Here is a 16,295-nt window from a genome sequence, read left to right as displayed (position 1 = left end):
AAAAATTGATAGTCACTAGTAACGTGAAAGTAATGCTATAAGTGCAGAGTTAAAATCAGAAGAATCGCTAAGATTGATTGAATATTAAACAAAAATTTATTAAAAATTGGTTCTACTATTTACTGTTCACGTAAGTTCAATTGAATTTGTTTAAGATTTGTACTTAAAACTAACTAAAACTTAAATAAATAGGTACGTTACGACATTCAGGTTAGACTGCATACGAAGTGAACAGATTTGTTGAAGTTACGGTGAATCAATAGTAAGTTCTCTACATGTTCCTATAAACTATCTCCAATTTGATAACTATTACAATTAAAATAACCTAATATGTACAATTTGATTGAAAATTATATAAAATAGATTCGTGCATTACCATCTATATACCTAGCGAGACCCGTTCGCAAGAGGATAACGGATCGGAAACTAAATTGTGAGTAGTAGAACCCTAATTGATAATTGAACATTTTATAATAAAAAACTCATTTTAGCTTTGATCAGCTGTTAACGTAAAAGGACGTTGATTTCAAAGATTATTTTCTACTACAAATCCGAACACTGTTAAAGCAGAATTGCAGCATGCTGGTCAAAGCATTGACTGACCACTGCCGACTCAGCTATCACATGGCGAATATTCAGCAAGCTGAATCATTTGCATGTGATAGCTGTGAATCCGATTATGGAACTTCGTATCATTTAATATGTAACTGTCTAGTTTTTGCGCAACTGCGTTTCTGAGTAATCGGAAGTGAAACTGACTTCAGAAACCTAAATCTTCAGGACGTTCTGTTGTTTTTGACCCGCTGTGGTAAAGAGCCATAGGCTCTTTACGCTTTATACGTTATCACAGTGTCAGTCTCAGGGCGCTGTTTGAACCCATTGTGGTTCGCTTTTGCGTGTATGACGATCCTATTCTCTTACCTGTCCTTTCCCCTGTCCTATCCTTTTTGCTTCCCTTCGCCGTCAGGTAAATGATGAATAGGCTCGTGTTCATGGCGATGGCACGAATTACCCAAATGGAGGAGAACGTGCCTCTGGAGCCGACCTACTGATAACCGATACCTACCTGATCCCTTGAAATTTCATTAGCGCACTGGTCTGGCTTCCAAAAGTTTCATAGAGAATCCTGCAGGAGTTTTTCTGGGAATTTCGTCAAGAATATTTTCCAATGAATTTAATTCTTCTAGAAACCACTCCAGGAAATCTTCAAGAAATATCTTCGTGATTGCTTACAGAAGTTACCACAACGATTTGGTCGGTGTTGTGATGAATGTCGTCTTCAATTTTGGTCAAATTATTTTATCGATTTTTTCTAATACTCTCCTGAATAATCTAAGGGCTGTCCAATAATTACGTATGGGTTTAAGGAGGGAGGGGGGGAGGGGGGGGGGTGGTTCGAGAAATCTTACGAGCCATACAAAAATATTTGGGCTCTCATACAAAACGTCCTACAAGGGGGGGTGGGGGTGTCGAAAAATCGCAAAAATCTCCTTAAGGGGTCGTCCATAAATGACGTAGCTTTTTTTAAGCGATTTTTAATACCCCCCTCCCCCCTCGTAGCATTTTGTCACATATTCAAATACCCCCCTCTATAAATGACGTAGCTTCTTAAACACCCCCCCCCCCCTAAAAAATCATATCAAACAACAACAAAAAAAAACTCAATTTTAACTCTGATTTCATGTTTATAAAATATTATGAAAAAACAACAATAGCAAAATAACATTACCAACTGCCAGGATCAGATCGCCGACATCAAGACCATAGGTGCAACCAGTGGCGGTTATCACCAAAGCTAATGTCTCAATAATCCACCCATCGTTCTGCTTGATGAGCTTGAGCTTGAGCTGAGCTTGAGCTTGATTGACCGCCCGTGGATGCTACTCCAGTATCGCCAGACCAGCTACACTCACACAAGGACCAATGAGATAACTGCCGGGGACTAGCAGGCATCTTCAGTGTGTGAGCGTTGGTGATCTTCTATTTTTAGGCGACAATGGCGCCTGCCACGTCAGGTTGCTGGTCAATGTGGGGAAGGGGTAAGGAAGTGATGATTGCAATCGTTTGTATCCACATCTGGCCGAATATACCTCTGCGCCAGCACAAATTCACACAGGGAAAAATTTCTACTCAGTGACTGAGTTGGTCTTACTCAGAAATCGAAAAATCCTTTGTTTTCTTACTCAGTTTCCGTTAAAAGTGGGACAACCCATTGCCAATGGGTTGTCCCACTTTTAGCCGAAACTGAGTAATAAAACAAAGGATTTTTCGATTTCTGAGTAAGGCCAACTCAGTCAATGAGTAGAAATTTTTCTCGGTGCATGCGGATGTTGGAGTGTTGGTGGGAATTGGTTGGCAGAAGGTTCACACATTGGTGTGTGGATACCAGAGGAAGGTGATAGAATTGTGTGTTTTTATTATTTTTGAAGATGTGCGGCACAGCTCGCTTGATTGCATAACTTGTAGGCGTTTTCTAATAGGATTGTGACACTGTGCTGTGAAAGTTTGGAAGGAAGGGAAACGGCTTTTTCAACCCGTTTCTGTTCTAGCGACGGCTATGAACATGTTTATATACATGAGTTGTATATGTAGAGAGCAGAGAGAAAGTATATAGAAAGATACAAAGTAGGAGGAAAGGGATGGGCCAGGGATTGAACCCAGGACCTTCTGCATATAAATCAGAAGCGGTAGCCACTAGACCACCAAGCCCGTCTCTCCACCCATCGTTCTGCTTGATGCCGAAGAACAGGAAATTGATGCTCCCAATATAGCTAAATACATTATTAGCCTGAGATCTTCCTAAGATATAACTTTGCTCACTAATAAATCTCTTCAGAATATCAAATTGGTTTCATTTGAATAAATTCACCACGACATTTGAAGGACCCTGCAGGAGTTTCTTCTAAAATTCTTAGAGCAGTTCATTTGGGATTCCTCAAGGAGTTTTTTTGGGATTCCCGTTTTAAGAATTTCTCCCTTTTTATTTCCTCCAGGACTTCCTTCTGAGAATTCTCCAAGAATTTCATTTGAAATTCCATATTTGAAAATTCCTTCTTATTGTATTCCTTCAGGGGTTCCTTCAGAGATCCCTCCAATATTTCCTTTCGGAGTTCCTTCTTAGATTTCTCCAAACGTTCCTTCTGAGATTTCTCCAGCACTTTATTTTCTGATGTTTTTCCAAAAGTTTATCCATGGTTTCCTTCAAGAGTTCTTTCAAGGATTTCTTCTCCTCTCTTCCACCAGCAGTTTCTTCGGACATCTTTTCAGGGATTTTAACCGGATTTTTTTTTAGATTCCATCAGAACTTTATTCTGTGTTTCCCAAAGAAGTTCCTTTCGCGATTCCTCCAGGAGTTCCTTCTTGATATTCTTCAGGAATTCATACAAATATTCAGTCCGAGATCTCGGCAGAAACCCCCACCGGCATTCTTTAAAAGCCCTCCCAGGAATTGCTTCTGGGATTCCTCCAGGAGTTCTTTTTCGGATTCCTTCAGCAATTTCTTCCTGGATTCTTCTGGAATTCCTCGAGGACTTCTTTCTAGGATTTATCCAGGACTCCTCCAGGAACTTTTTCCGGCATCCCTCCATTCTCTTAGAATTCCGCGAGGAATCCCTTTGCGGATTCCTCCAATTGTTCCATCTGGAATTCCTCCATTCTATTCTTAGATTTAATCAGGAGTTATGTCCAGATAATCTTCCGGGATTCCCCAAAAGTTAAATTCGGGATTCCTTCAGAGATTCCATCCGGGATTCTTTCAAAAATTTCATCCGTGTTTTCTTCAGAAGTTGAATCAGAAGTTCTTCTTCTGAGAATCTAAAAATATCTTCTGAGACTCTTCCAGGAGTTTATTCAAGATTTCTCCGAATGTTCCATCTAGAACTGCTCAAGGAATTCCTGATGGAGTTTCTTTTGAAATTTCTTTATGACTTCCTTTCCAAATTCCTCCAGGGTTTTCTTCTGAAATTGTTGTGGAAGTTCTTTCTGAGATTCTTCCAGATCCTTTTGGAATGTTTTCAGAAGTCTTTTTTTTGGGATTCCTGGTAGGAATTACTGAGGAAATGTTATCCTTCTCCTGTTGGGGAAACCTATAAAGAACACCATGAGGAATTCTTCGAGGAAGTCCTGTAGAAAAGAGCTCCTGAAATAATGCCATAATGCCGAAAACTTAGAAAAAATTTCCTTTGCAACTTTAGCGGCGTGCAGTGCTCTATAGCAAGCAACAAACTATTAGTCGTGAGAAGCATTTGAGCGAAATTGATTTTTGTCTACAAACACAATACATTTTTCTTTACGCAGGATTTCAAAACCATTTTCTCAGATACAGTTGTTGCGTCCGATAGCTGCATGTCTTATGAAATGAGGCTGCCTTTAATTTTCATTATTTGTTATTTACATTGATGTGAATGAAAAAAAATATACAATATATTTTTTTTTCGATTTACTGGATAATGATACTTTATGCAAGTAAAAATTTTATTAAACGAAATACTTTTTTCAATAGGCTTAGTAGAAAGCTACGTAGCATATCATAAACCCCTACCCCCCTACCGTCACACTTCGTCATAAAATCACAAACACCCCCCTCCCCCCTAAAAAGCTACGTCATTTATGGACGCCCCCTTACGTAATAAAAGGACAGCTGTTAGACTTGTCTACAACAGAAAGCGTTCAGAAGTTTCGCTAAGTAAGACAATTAGAAAAAATGTTACAGTCGATTGAAAAACACCAATAATTTCCGTACAAACTTAGAATGGCTTGTGCATTTTAACTAAAGGAGCTTGTTCAACGAACCAAAGAGCTCAACTTTTGGTAGGCAGTATGGAACCTGATTACAAATCGAATAAGTGATGTTGAGAAGAAACGATTTTGAACCACCCTAGTATCCACTCTGACATGTTGAGACATTCCAGAGGGCATATCGGTTACAAAACAAACGCTTAGCTCGACACGCCACTTTTATACAATCCTTTTTCTATCCAGATCAGTGTACGCAGAATATGCTCCTGCAAGCGAAAAATAGGCAACAAAGAAGGCACGGCAACAACGCTTTGTTTTTTCGTTAGCAGATAATGACAAAATCGCTCCCGAGTTTGTTCACAACAAAAACGGTAGGAATATTTGTCTCGTTCTATTCACATCGTGATTTTCGCATTGTTTTACAAGTGAAACTCGATTCTGAGGTTTGCAAGAGTCTTAATTCGACCAAATGCTTATAAATTCAATGATGTGGGTCAAAAGTTTCAGCAGAAAAGCCGAAATATCGTTACACGCACGGCAAGCGATGTTTGTTTTATTGCTCTCATCGCCTGACATGCGTTTATTGCGGAGCGCCTTTGTTACCAACATGCACCCCTTAGGACAAAGCGTTTGTTTTTCGGCGTGACCCGTTTTTCGTACCCTGATCCAGATCAATACTAAGGCGATTCAAGGTTTTCATTTATGTAGCCAAAAATTTTTAAGTTCAGTATCATTAATCATTCAATCCCGCGAGAAGACGTGAAAAATCTAAACTTTTTCCAGGATTCCCTCTATCGGCCATTGTAGACATGCAAATCCTCCAAGTGAAGAATGCTCACACTTTTTTCGTCCCACAACGCGCGTACCATCTGCGCGCACAAAAAAATGATGAGCCGACATTCAACAAATCATTTCATCGCACCTGTGTGTTTTGTCTTTTCTCCCGAAACCCGAAAACAAAAAAAATCATATCTATACAGATCCCCCCAAGGAACCGTACCTGCTGATCGACCAGCGGAGGCTCGACGCGGGCAACATGTTCATCCCGGTGAAGGAAAACTCCGAGCTGACGTTGGCCTGCGTCAGTGAAGGCGGAAATCCGAAGCCCTCGCTCAGCTGGGAGGTGCTGCTCAGTCCCGGAATCGACCGACACGCACAAAAAATCTCCAACGATGTGCTGGAGCTGCAGGAGATTAAGCGAGACAAGGTAAGGATAGGACTAAAAAATGCGATTCCACGAAGACTTTCACGGTGTTTGTTTTGCTGGGGTTAGACCGGTTCTTCTACCGTTTTTGTTATTTATATTGTTAGCAAGAATACATCAAATAACTAGAACGATTAATCATTGGAGATTATCCCATAGATCTGTTCAGTTTGCTAAGGAATATTTATCAATTCTACATTCACATTCTTGTTGCAACCTTAACGAGTTATTGGTTCAGAATTCCACCAATTTCATTACCTATAATAGACACATTCTACCGTGACGTTACGACGTTTTGACGCCTTTTCTGTCAGATTTTTTACTATCACTCTTAAATTCGACCGTAAACCCTCAAATATTTTTACATATTCGGATTCCTTGTAAAATTTCCGATAAGTATGATATATTGAACAGTTAGTTTTCCATCCCCTTCCATCCGGGACGAGCCAGCCTTTTCAGGCTCACCCTTTCAGCTTTGCGGGACACCAGGCAGGGGTGAGGTTAGTATTCTCGTAGCCTTGCGGGTACCGCCAGACAGCTCCTCACCTGACGGCTGCCTCACCCGCTTCTGCGAGTATTTATCACGAGCAGTCACATCCACCACATCTTTTGGACTTCCTGCGAAAGCGAAAGCCTCCATCTGGGTAGACTTTGTAAACTTTACTTTCGTCGGTTCCGTATTACGTGATTCTGCTTGGCATCGTCAATCGACTTACGAAGTCGCAATAGGGCCGCAAATCCCACGAGTTACACGAGAAAGGAGGCCCACCACGCCAGAGCTCTGCATCAATGCGGTAAGGGACGAAATACTGTGGAGGGGTGCCCAGGTATCCTACAGGCTCCGTTGCCAATCGAGCATCTTTCACATCCCCTCGATCACTCATTTCTCGGCACGGAATACCTTGGATTGGGGTTAGTAGTCCTATTCTTAGCCGGCGATTACGCGGCTGACTCACAAGCGGGTGCCCCATCCGTCTACTGGGTTCGATCTGAGCCCGCGATTGGAAGAGGTCCTCGGTAGGGGCCAGGTCAGCTGGAGCATTCACTATCAGCAACTCCTTCTGGTGCTAGCTGAAGCTCCATTAGACACCCTGATGTTGACTTGATCCCCTGGAACGTCTCTAAGACCTCTTAAGCGCCCCGGACCCTTCCTGAAATCCCCTGATCATTTGTAGTGCCTCTGAGGATCCATGGAACCCCATGAGGCACCTTGAAATGCCCCTGAAGTGCCCTTGAAACTCCTAGAACCTTTAGAAACCCCTTGAGACGCCCCTAAGGCTTCCTCAAACGCCCCTTGGACCTCCCGGTATCCCCTGAATTCCCCTAAGGCCCCCTTAAAATGCCTCTGAGATCTTCTGGGCAGTGGTCCAAAATGTACAGTCAAAAACTGTAATTTGCATGATATGATCTTGACTATCATACAACAAAAAACATTCACGCATGACCAGATGAAACATTCATGGGTGACTGTGACATTTTTTTTTAATCACAACAAAAATGTAGTTCATTGGCAAATTGAGTGAACTAAATCCCAGTGGTTACGAAGACTACGAACGAAAAATGCGTAAAGACTGTGAAGAAGTGGAGACAAAGGTCATAAGCACCAATGTAGCAGTGGCACAAAATTTAGTGGCTCATAGCAGAATAGTTACGGCCCACGTCTAATAAATCAAAAAGACTCATGCTATGTGGATATTTTCGGACTTGGTTCGATAAGCTGATGTTGGAGCCCGATATCCTATGCCATTTTGGAATTTAAGATGGCGCTTACGGTTTTCGAGGGTATTATAGGGCAACCACTGGGGGCTTCGGAAATCTCCATAAACGTCTTTGAAGCCCGCTGATAAAGCTCTGAAGATTCTTGGAATGCCTCCAAATTTCCCCTTAAACCCCCTCGGACCCCATGTAAGGCATATTAGACTCTCTGAAATCCCCGAAAAAGCCTGTGTAACGCATCCAAAATGACTCTGAAATCCACCCATAATCCTCTGAAACTTCCTGAAACACCTTCGAAATCCTGCTAAAACCCTCTCAGGCCCCATTTAACGCTTCTGATCAACCCGATGGAACAACCGAAAACGCCCCTAAAACCTGCTCCGAAATTACACTCTTTCGGTTCTCGAGTTATCCTCCGCAAGTTTCTTTCGTAGTCTTCGGAATCACTGGAACTGTCATTTTATACCCCCATCCTCTTGATTTGTGTTACAATCAAGCTGAGACTCCCGCAATGTCCAAGAGACCCCCTAAAACACCCCTGGAATCGCTTTGGACTCTCTGAAATGCCCTCTTTAGGCTGACCATCTATCCAGTATTTAACTGGACAACAAAATATTCAAACACTCGTGACTGGAGCATAGCTCACGTTTTTGACTCAATTATTCGTTCTTTCCAGCTGAAATAGCATTATTAACAACACGCAGTTCTGTTCTTGGACATTGATTTCCTTTTTGTTCAGTTTCCAAAATGCATCCCGTATTTAAACGGGACAAATCTGGAAATGACACATCCATACATAAATGATGCATAAATTTCTTCAAGGTATCTTAAAGTATTTTATTATTTATTTTTTATTTCTGGTTTTTTCGTTCGACTGAATTTTGTTTTATAAAATAAGTTTAGAAAACTTCTAACGGTCTATTTTACCAATTTTCGGCGATTAAATCAATTTGATTTACCAAAATTTTCCGATAACGTTACCAAAGTTTCCTTCTGAAGTTTAATCGAAGTATTTCCCAGAAGATGCGTTAGAAATTTTTCAGTAATCATTAGACAAACCATGGATCAAGATGAATTACTTGAGAAAATTCTATATGAGTTTTTGTTGGAATCTCTGGAATTCTTCCTGATGGAATTACTGAATTATGAGATGCAGGAATGTCTGAAGGAATTCTGCTGGAAAATTCACTCCATATAAAAATCCGGCAGATATTTCAGCAAGAATTTCCAATGCAATTCATGTAGTAATTCTTGCAAGAATTCCTATAGTAGTTCGTGAAGAGATGACTGTAGGAATGCCTGTAAGAATTTGTGGAGAACCACTGGAAGAATTTTTGAAGAAATATCTGCAAAAGTTTCTCAACGAATTTCTTTAAGATTTTCTAAAAAAATCAATAGAATGTTTATGAAGAAATCCCTGAAAAATTCATTGAAGTCTTTCAAAAAAATCATTCGAAGAAATTTTGTAGAACATCAATGACAGATTTTCTAACGGATTATCTAGAGAAATGTCTAAAGGAATTCCAAATGTATGATTTACTGAAGGAACTTATGAGGAAATTCATGAATGGTTTTCTAGGAGACTTTAGCAGTAATTTATGGAGCAATCGCTACTGAACATGGTACAATTTTGGAATGAATCAATGGAAGGTTTTCTAAGCGATATTAGAGCTTCCATCTTTCATAAGAAATCTATAGAAGACTTTCTTATGTGTTTTGTTCAATTTACTTAATTTAAAGAAATTTATAGATGATTTTCTAGCACAATATCTGGAAGAATTTCCGAAGAAATCCTCAGAGGCATTTCTGAAGGAATCTTTAGAATTCTTAGATATCTTCCAAAATGTTTAAAGAAATAAAATAAATATTTCAATGAATTGGGTGAAAATTCTCGGAAGTAATTTCAAGACATTTCCCAGTAAGAATGTTTAGGAATTTTTTGAAAAATACTTTCACCAGAACTTTGAAATCTTTGTTAATTAAAAACACTAAAATTGTTTTTAAAAATAAACTATATGGTTGATAAATTCCCAGGTAAGATATTATCAATCTCGTGGAGCGGACCTGGTGTGATGGTTAGAACATTTGACTATCACGCCGAGGACCTGGGATCGAATCCCACTCCCGACAAACCCACAAAATGTAGGTTCTTCCTTCGGAAGGGAAGTAAAGCGTGGGACCCGAGATGAACTAGCCTAGGGCTAAAAATCTCGTTAATACAGATATAAAAAATAAAATAAAAAAAATCTATCTCAAATACTGAAACTAGTAAAAACTTAATAACATTCAAGAAAACAATAGCATCATCCTGTTTTTTCTGACCTTAGGCCTTCTCGGCGCCTCTTTGAGGCTGGCGCCCTTGGCGGGGGCCAACCTGACCAACCGCACGCTACGGTTCTGGGTACAGTGCTTCAAACAAGTGTCCGTAAAGCAATTGTTTCGTCAGAATCATTTCTCATTCAAATGATTGAGAAAGCTTAAATTTCGACCATTAATAAACTATATACTATAGCTTCATTGGTAAAATTTTCGAGATCCACTTTTGGCAAACAAATCAAAGAATATTAGATGAAAAATTCTCAAACTTTTCTGCGAGAACACTAACACATGAATATTAAAAAAAGACACAGATATCATCTTCAGCCAAAGGCTGTACAGACTGCACGAAACTTAACACTAGACAACGGACATGACACACATTACGTGCACCAGTGGATACGAGGAAGAAACATTCCTTACGAAAAGTTTAACTAATAGAAGTGGGAATCGAACCCTCACCCAATGGCGTGGCATGGTACGGTTGTACGCTTGGTGATGCTCACCACATGGCCACGAGGCTCCACAATATGCAATCTTGTTGCTTTAGTTTGTTCACTAATAAATATATGAAAAATCAGCTTACGTAGTTCGTCATATTTTGCACAGATAATCTGCCAAACGTTTTTCACTAATAAAACCGTTTTAATTGAACAACAATTGCATCGGACCTGCTCTGCATATGTAGTTTAGTAGGTCCTGTATAAAAAATATTACAATAAAAGAGTTTTAACCTTTCAGGACGCGCGTCGTCAAGCAGCTGAATCTACACCACGCTCGCGTTGTATACGACGAGCGAGTTTTTTTTTTTTTTTTTGCAGTGTTGTAATTTTTACAACAGCGCGCGTCCTGAAGGGTTATGAAGGTGAAAACAATTGACATTTTCATTGAGCAAAATATGATGATTTTTTTAATGATACCCTAAACATATACAGATTTTTCACTATTTTTGTAGTGAATATAAAACCGCAAACGAAAATGCATATGAAAGTCTTTTGGTTATAAACTGTAACCCAAAAGAGAAACTGAAAATGATCCATTAAGTACATATTGAGATACAATGTTTAAAAATGTTTTCAAAAATCTTATTTTACTAAAAGTTCTATAACTTTTAGAACTTTAATCTAATTTAAGCAAATATTCATAATCTCAGAGCTCAGAGTAACATTTCCAACAGCTTTGGTTTACATTAAAATAAAAAAAGTTATAAGCATTTCATTAAACAAAAATATAACGAAAAATCCTCTGTACGGAGAATTGTTTGATATGTATGTAGTAAGTAAAAGCCAATTTAGATACAATAATAAAGTCTTTTCAGTATCCTCCCAACCAATGAATGATGCAAGCTATCCAACCAAATCTGAGCAAAAATATCATAGGTTGCCAGAAATTTAGCTTACATTGTTTCTACAACCGTTTTAAAGCTGCCACACAACTTCATCGATCATTTCGCACCAGTCTTGGATGCAACCGATTGCGTACGAATGTGTGCTTGTCCAATTCAACTGAATGTATGAAAGTGTTTGAGCTTAAATTTCACGCTCTGATTCTTGCCGTTGGGTGTTGGTTGGCCGGTTGATGACGGAGGCCAGCGGCAGTCGGTCGCTGGAGCCCGTTGAGAATCCTGCGTTTTTTCTCCACCAACTCGCCCAACATTTCCCTCCGCTATCATGCTTGGAAGCGTTCATTTTCCCACTGGGATCCTGCTGCAAGCAAACCATTCTGCTGTGATGCCGGGCCGGGATGAATACCGCTCGCGCTTTTGGCTTACGACTGCAGCAGCTACCACCCAACGTGCGATGTGCCTGCTAGTCAGTCAGCACCAGCCAGCAACCATAACCAGGAGGAAATGAAAGAAAAATAGACGGGATGTGCGCTACATGTTTTTCCCAGTGAATACGGGAAGGAGCTTTCATTCTTGTGTTCGCACATTTTTCATTCGGGTTGCGGATGCGGATTAGTGGTGCACACAATTTGATGAATTTTACAATTTCCTAGTGAGAAAAAATCTCCGCAAAACCCGTTAGAAAAACATGCGCCGGGCGGAAACCTCGTTAGAAGCCGAATATAGCCGTGCTTCCGCAGTTTGTTATGAATGCACGAAAGGATTTACTGCGTGGCGAAATAGTTTTTGTTAGGTTTGAAATGTTGTGTTGTAACTACCACAGAACGAGTTCAGCCCAAAATGCTGGTAATAACAACCCCGGTATTCGAAATCGACATGTTCGCCATCCTTTTGTTCCAGGCAGGATCATACTGGTGAAGCTTTAAATAAACATTTTCAATTAGCTCAAATGCTAAAAATTTCCCGATCCGATGAAACAGTATTTGATGAATTTCAAACTGGTTGGCTGATGAAGTCCATCGTCGTTCTAGTTTCAAAGCCATCTTTCTCAAACTATGGTCGCGACATGAAAAAAATACAAAACTACATGCGTCGGTAGGAAGTTTGGGAAAGCCTGTTTTAAGGCATTTAGTTAGTTAATATCGACCTGGGCTGGAAATCTTGTAAATAAAGATAAAAATAATTATAGTTAATATCATAAACTATTGGACACAGAAGATTGTAAAAAGTATGAATTTTATACAAAACAGAGGTACCGTAAACCGGGGTCAAATTGATCAGCGGGGTGAAATTGATCATTCGGATACTACATTGTAATTCCATACTAGGAACTCTTAAGCGTCGTAATGATCTTAAACTTTTAACGTCATTTGGTTCGTAGATGTCTAGAGATAAGGGAAGACTGTTATTTTCTAGAATAAAAGTTTGTTTTGCTTAATTTTTTTTAGGAATTTGCAATGTATTTCTCATTTAGCTGAAATCATTGCTACTAAACAATCGATTGCTAATAGGACTTCCCGTAAATTCTCTGTTTTAACATTTTTGTGGAGCTTTGTTTGGGAAGTTATGTAGCTAATCAGAACAAGACATAGTTAAAAAAAAAGTTTATTTTATGATTCAATAGTCATTTATTGTGATAGACATCATTTATTTCAAATGAAATTGCCTACCTTTGGGCGTTTAAGGGGAAATTTCAAAATTTAATTTTGCATTTTAAGTATTAAATTCACTAGTTGTAAGATTTTAAGCGCGTTATTCGGTTTTAGAAGAGCAAAATTAAGCGGAGAAGGAAATTTTCCTTTTCAACCGATGCTTATTTGTATACTGATCAATTTCGCCCCAAAGTGGCATTTCCAATTTTTTGATTTTTGGAGTTATTTAACTTAAAGTTTAAATTTGTTGAACAAAATTCTGTCACATGGTTCCATGGAGATCCACTGGGTACTGGTTTTACAGAAACTCTTTTGGCAATATTTGAATTGCTACTGATGTTGTCCGCAAAAGTTGTTTTAAAGTGATCTATTTGACCCCGGATTACGGTACCACGAGTATAGGAATGACGATTTTCTTAAGCATTGGGAATCTTTGACTCTGAACTATATCAAGAATCAATTCCATTGCTTATATCAGTATTACAGCACTTCGACAACGACAATTTCTAACTCTGGTTTTTCATCTCTTCTCCCCTCATCGCAGGATAAGGAACCGTACAAAATAAACACCGGTGCTATTTCGGAAGCAAAACTTCCGGCCGTGTTCCGGGTGCATCACAACGCCCGAATCCTGTGCGTCATGGAGCATCCAACGCTCAAAATGCGTCAAAACGCCTCGATCCTGCTAGACGTTCAGTGTAAGTACCTATTTGCCCAGGCAGGCAGCCATAGCCAAACGAAAACTGCAACACACGGAAACAAAAAAGGCGACAGAGCGGAAAACTTGCTCATCCGCCGGCGTCGTCGCCGTGTCATCGTCAAACACAACCTACTCCTTTCTCTGTATTCACCCAAAAATTTCATTTCATTTCCATTGTACGGCCAAAAACACAGATACGCCCTCGTTTGCCATCACGCGGACGCCCGGTTTCGGCTACCCACTGCGGGAAGGCATCGAAGTGTCGCTCAAATGCGACGTCGACTCCAATCCGCCATCGACGCCGGTCTGGCAGAAGGACGACGGTGAAACTCCGGTGCCGCAGACGGGCGATGGATTCCTCAATTTCAGCTCCATCCGGCGGGAACATTCGGGCTGGTACAAGTGCACCTCGCGCCATCTCAATTTCCAGTACTCGAGCATCGGTTACTATCTGAGCGTGCGGTGTAAGTATGCATTTCTATTTCTAGCATTGATCAATGAAAAATAGCGGTTTCAAGTAGAGCTTTCGAATTAGGGAAAAATGTGGCTTACCTTTCCAGATTTTTTACACAAGTTTAAATTTAAAATACACAGTATTACTTCACTTTTGCGAATGAAAAATTTAAAACAAATCACTTTTAATGGAAAACTAAATCACAGACAAACAGACGTAACACTCTTCTAAATGGCTTGGCACATACATTAAACGATCAATTCGAATTTCATTTGATTTCCGTGATCGTTTAATAGTTTAATAGTTTATTTTCAAAATTACGGAATCCTATTACAATACAGTATCATTAAGGACAAGGAAACAACCATGGAGTTTTTACTGAAGGATATTGAAAAGCTTAACTTTAAAACTAGAACTTTAACTTTAAAACTGAGATCTTAAAAAATGCACTTTTAGTTAACAAGTATCTTAGATTTATAGAGATTTTTTGAAGGCGTTAAAGGTGGGCTTCATTTTGGTCTCCAGATGAAGGCTTTTCCATACGCTGACACCATAAATTAGTACACTCCTTCTCAGTTGAGTTGAGTGTGGTGGGACGATGAGAGTTCTGCTACGCTGCATCTGGCCATGTTGTAGGTGGTGTTGGATGTAGTCTGGATGCTCCAGAAGATATCCCTTACGCATACAGCAGCAGATTCCGTAACGATAGTTGACATGCAAGTCTCGGCCAAATATGCAGTTTCTTACGGCGTAGTGTCTCGTGATCGCAGACGGTGTACGAAACGAATTGCAGATTAAAACAACGGTGAAGTCGATCTTTCAAGGCTGCACTTAGTCCCGAGGTATAGACAACATCACAGTACGTGCAAAAGGGCCCTATTACGGCTTGCACTAGCTTACGGCGTGTTTCAGCAGGTATTACTGAAGAGAACCTTCGAAAGGTCCGCAGTGTCCCGTACACCTTTGCGATCACGTCGTTCACCTGGTTGCACCACTTGAGATGCTTATCCATATGGAGGCCGAGGTTGATGACTCTGTCCATAGGTACGATTGTCTCATTGCAGAAGACGATGTTTGGATGCGTTGTGTCCGAGTTTTAACGAGTAAAGATGACAGCTTGCGTCTTCTTGGGGTTTGGAGCTAGTTTGTTGGCGGTGGCCCAGTGTTCGATTGTTGCCAGGTCGGTACTTATCTGGGCTATCAGACGATCGATTTCTGCGATGGGTCCAATCACATAAATTTGGAGGTCATCGGCGTACAGGTGGTAGTTGCAGAGAAGGGAATTTGGAAGGCTATTAATATACAGCGAGAAGAGTAGTGCACTCAAGCAGGACCCTTGTGGTGTGCCATCTGTGAGGACATGTTCGTCTGACAACACGTTTCCAGCTTTAACAACTTGACTCCTACGGTTAAGGAACGAATCAAGAAGGTTACAGGCTGCAGTAGAGAGTCCGAACTCTCGTTCGAGCTTCCTCCTTAGTAGGCGATGGTTAACCCTTTCGTGACGAACCAGCACAATTGTGCTGTTGAGCGGTAGCAGTTTCGCATATTTTTTTCGTCTGTTCAAACTTTGTTTTTTTGTGATGTAAACTGTAACAATAATTCAGCCATTAGGGTGCCTGTACCAGTTATCGCACTACCTAAGGAAAACTACTTCTACAAAAATAAGAAGAAGACCAACGAATGTAGTCGATATGTCAAATGATAGATTTGTTTTCATACTTTACAGGAAAAATATATAATCTGAGTCAAACCCACTTTTACTATTTATTACGGCGTGGGCCAATGATAGGAACCCTGTACCAGTTATGGACATACTTTTTAATTTCGGTTCCACTTCGCACTATTTACATGCATTGCTTATGGGATTTGCCATAACTGGTACACTATGGCGAAATAGGGTGCAAGGAAGTCGAAATTTTAATGAAAATGATTTATTTCTATCATAATTTGAGCAAAATGTGAAATTTGAATGAGTGCAATCATCTTTTATGAACGTGATCTATTGTTCACATATTTTTCTTGATGATTTGCATCGGTTAAAGTTGAAAATCAACTATGGCGAATTTGAGGTACTATAGCCATAACTGGTACACTGAGCCTACTTATACTTGATTGTGTGTAAAAAAACTTTTTTTACGTTGCCTGTGAGATTCACCACAACAAGATAT

General features: G+C 40.0%; 1 protein-coding gene across 1 annotated transcript in view; it reads left to right on the top strand.

Annotated features, from left to right (window-relative positions):
• The window catches only part of LOC109422198 (uncharacterized), a 501,985-nt gene that overhangs the window by 304,072 nt on the left and 181,618 nt on the right, over positions 1–16,295 (top strand). The window contains exons 4-6 of the mRNA XM_062860074.1: positions 5,718–5,944; positions 13,515–13,668; positions 13,865–14,134. Of these exons, the coding sequence (XP_062716058.1) occupies positions 5,718–5,944; positions 13,515–13,668; positions 13,865–14,134 (651 nt within the window). The remainder of the gene's footprint in view (positions 1–5,717; positions 5,945–13,514; positions 13,669–13,864; positions 14,135–16,295) is intronic.

Source organism: Aedes albopictus, chromosome 3 (assembly GCF_035046485.1).
Source record: "Aedes albopictus strain Foshan chromosome 3, AalbF5, whole genome shotgun sequence".
NCBI classification, from domain to species: domain Eukaryota; kingdom Metazoa; phylum Arthropoda; class Insecta; order Diptera; family Culicidae; genus Aedes; species Aedes albopictus.
The sequence above is the reverse complement of the archived record's forward strand: the minus strand, read 5'-3'. Positions and strand labels throughout refer to the sequence as shown.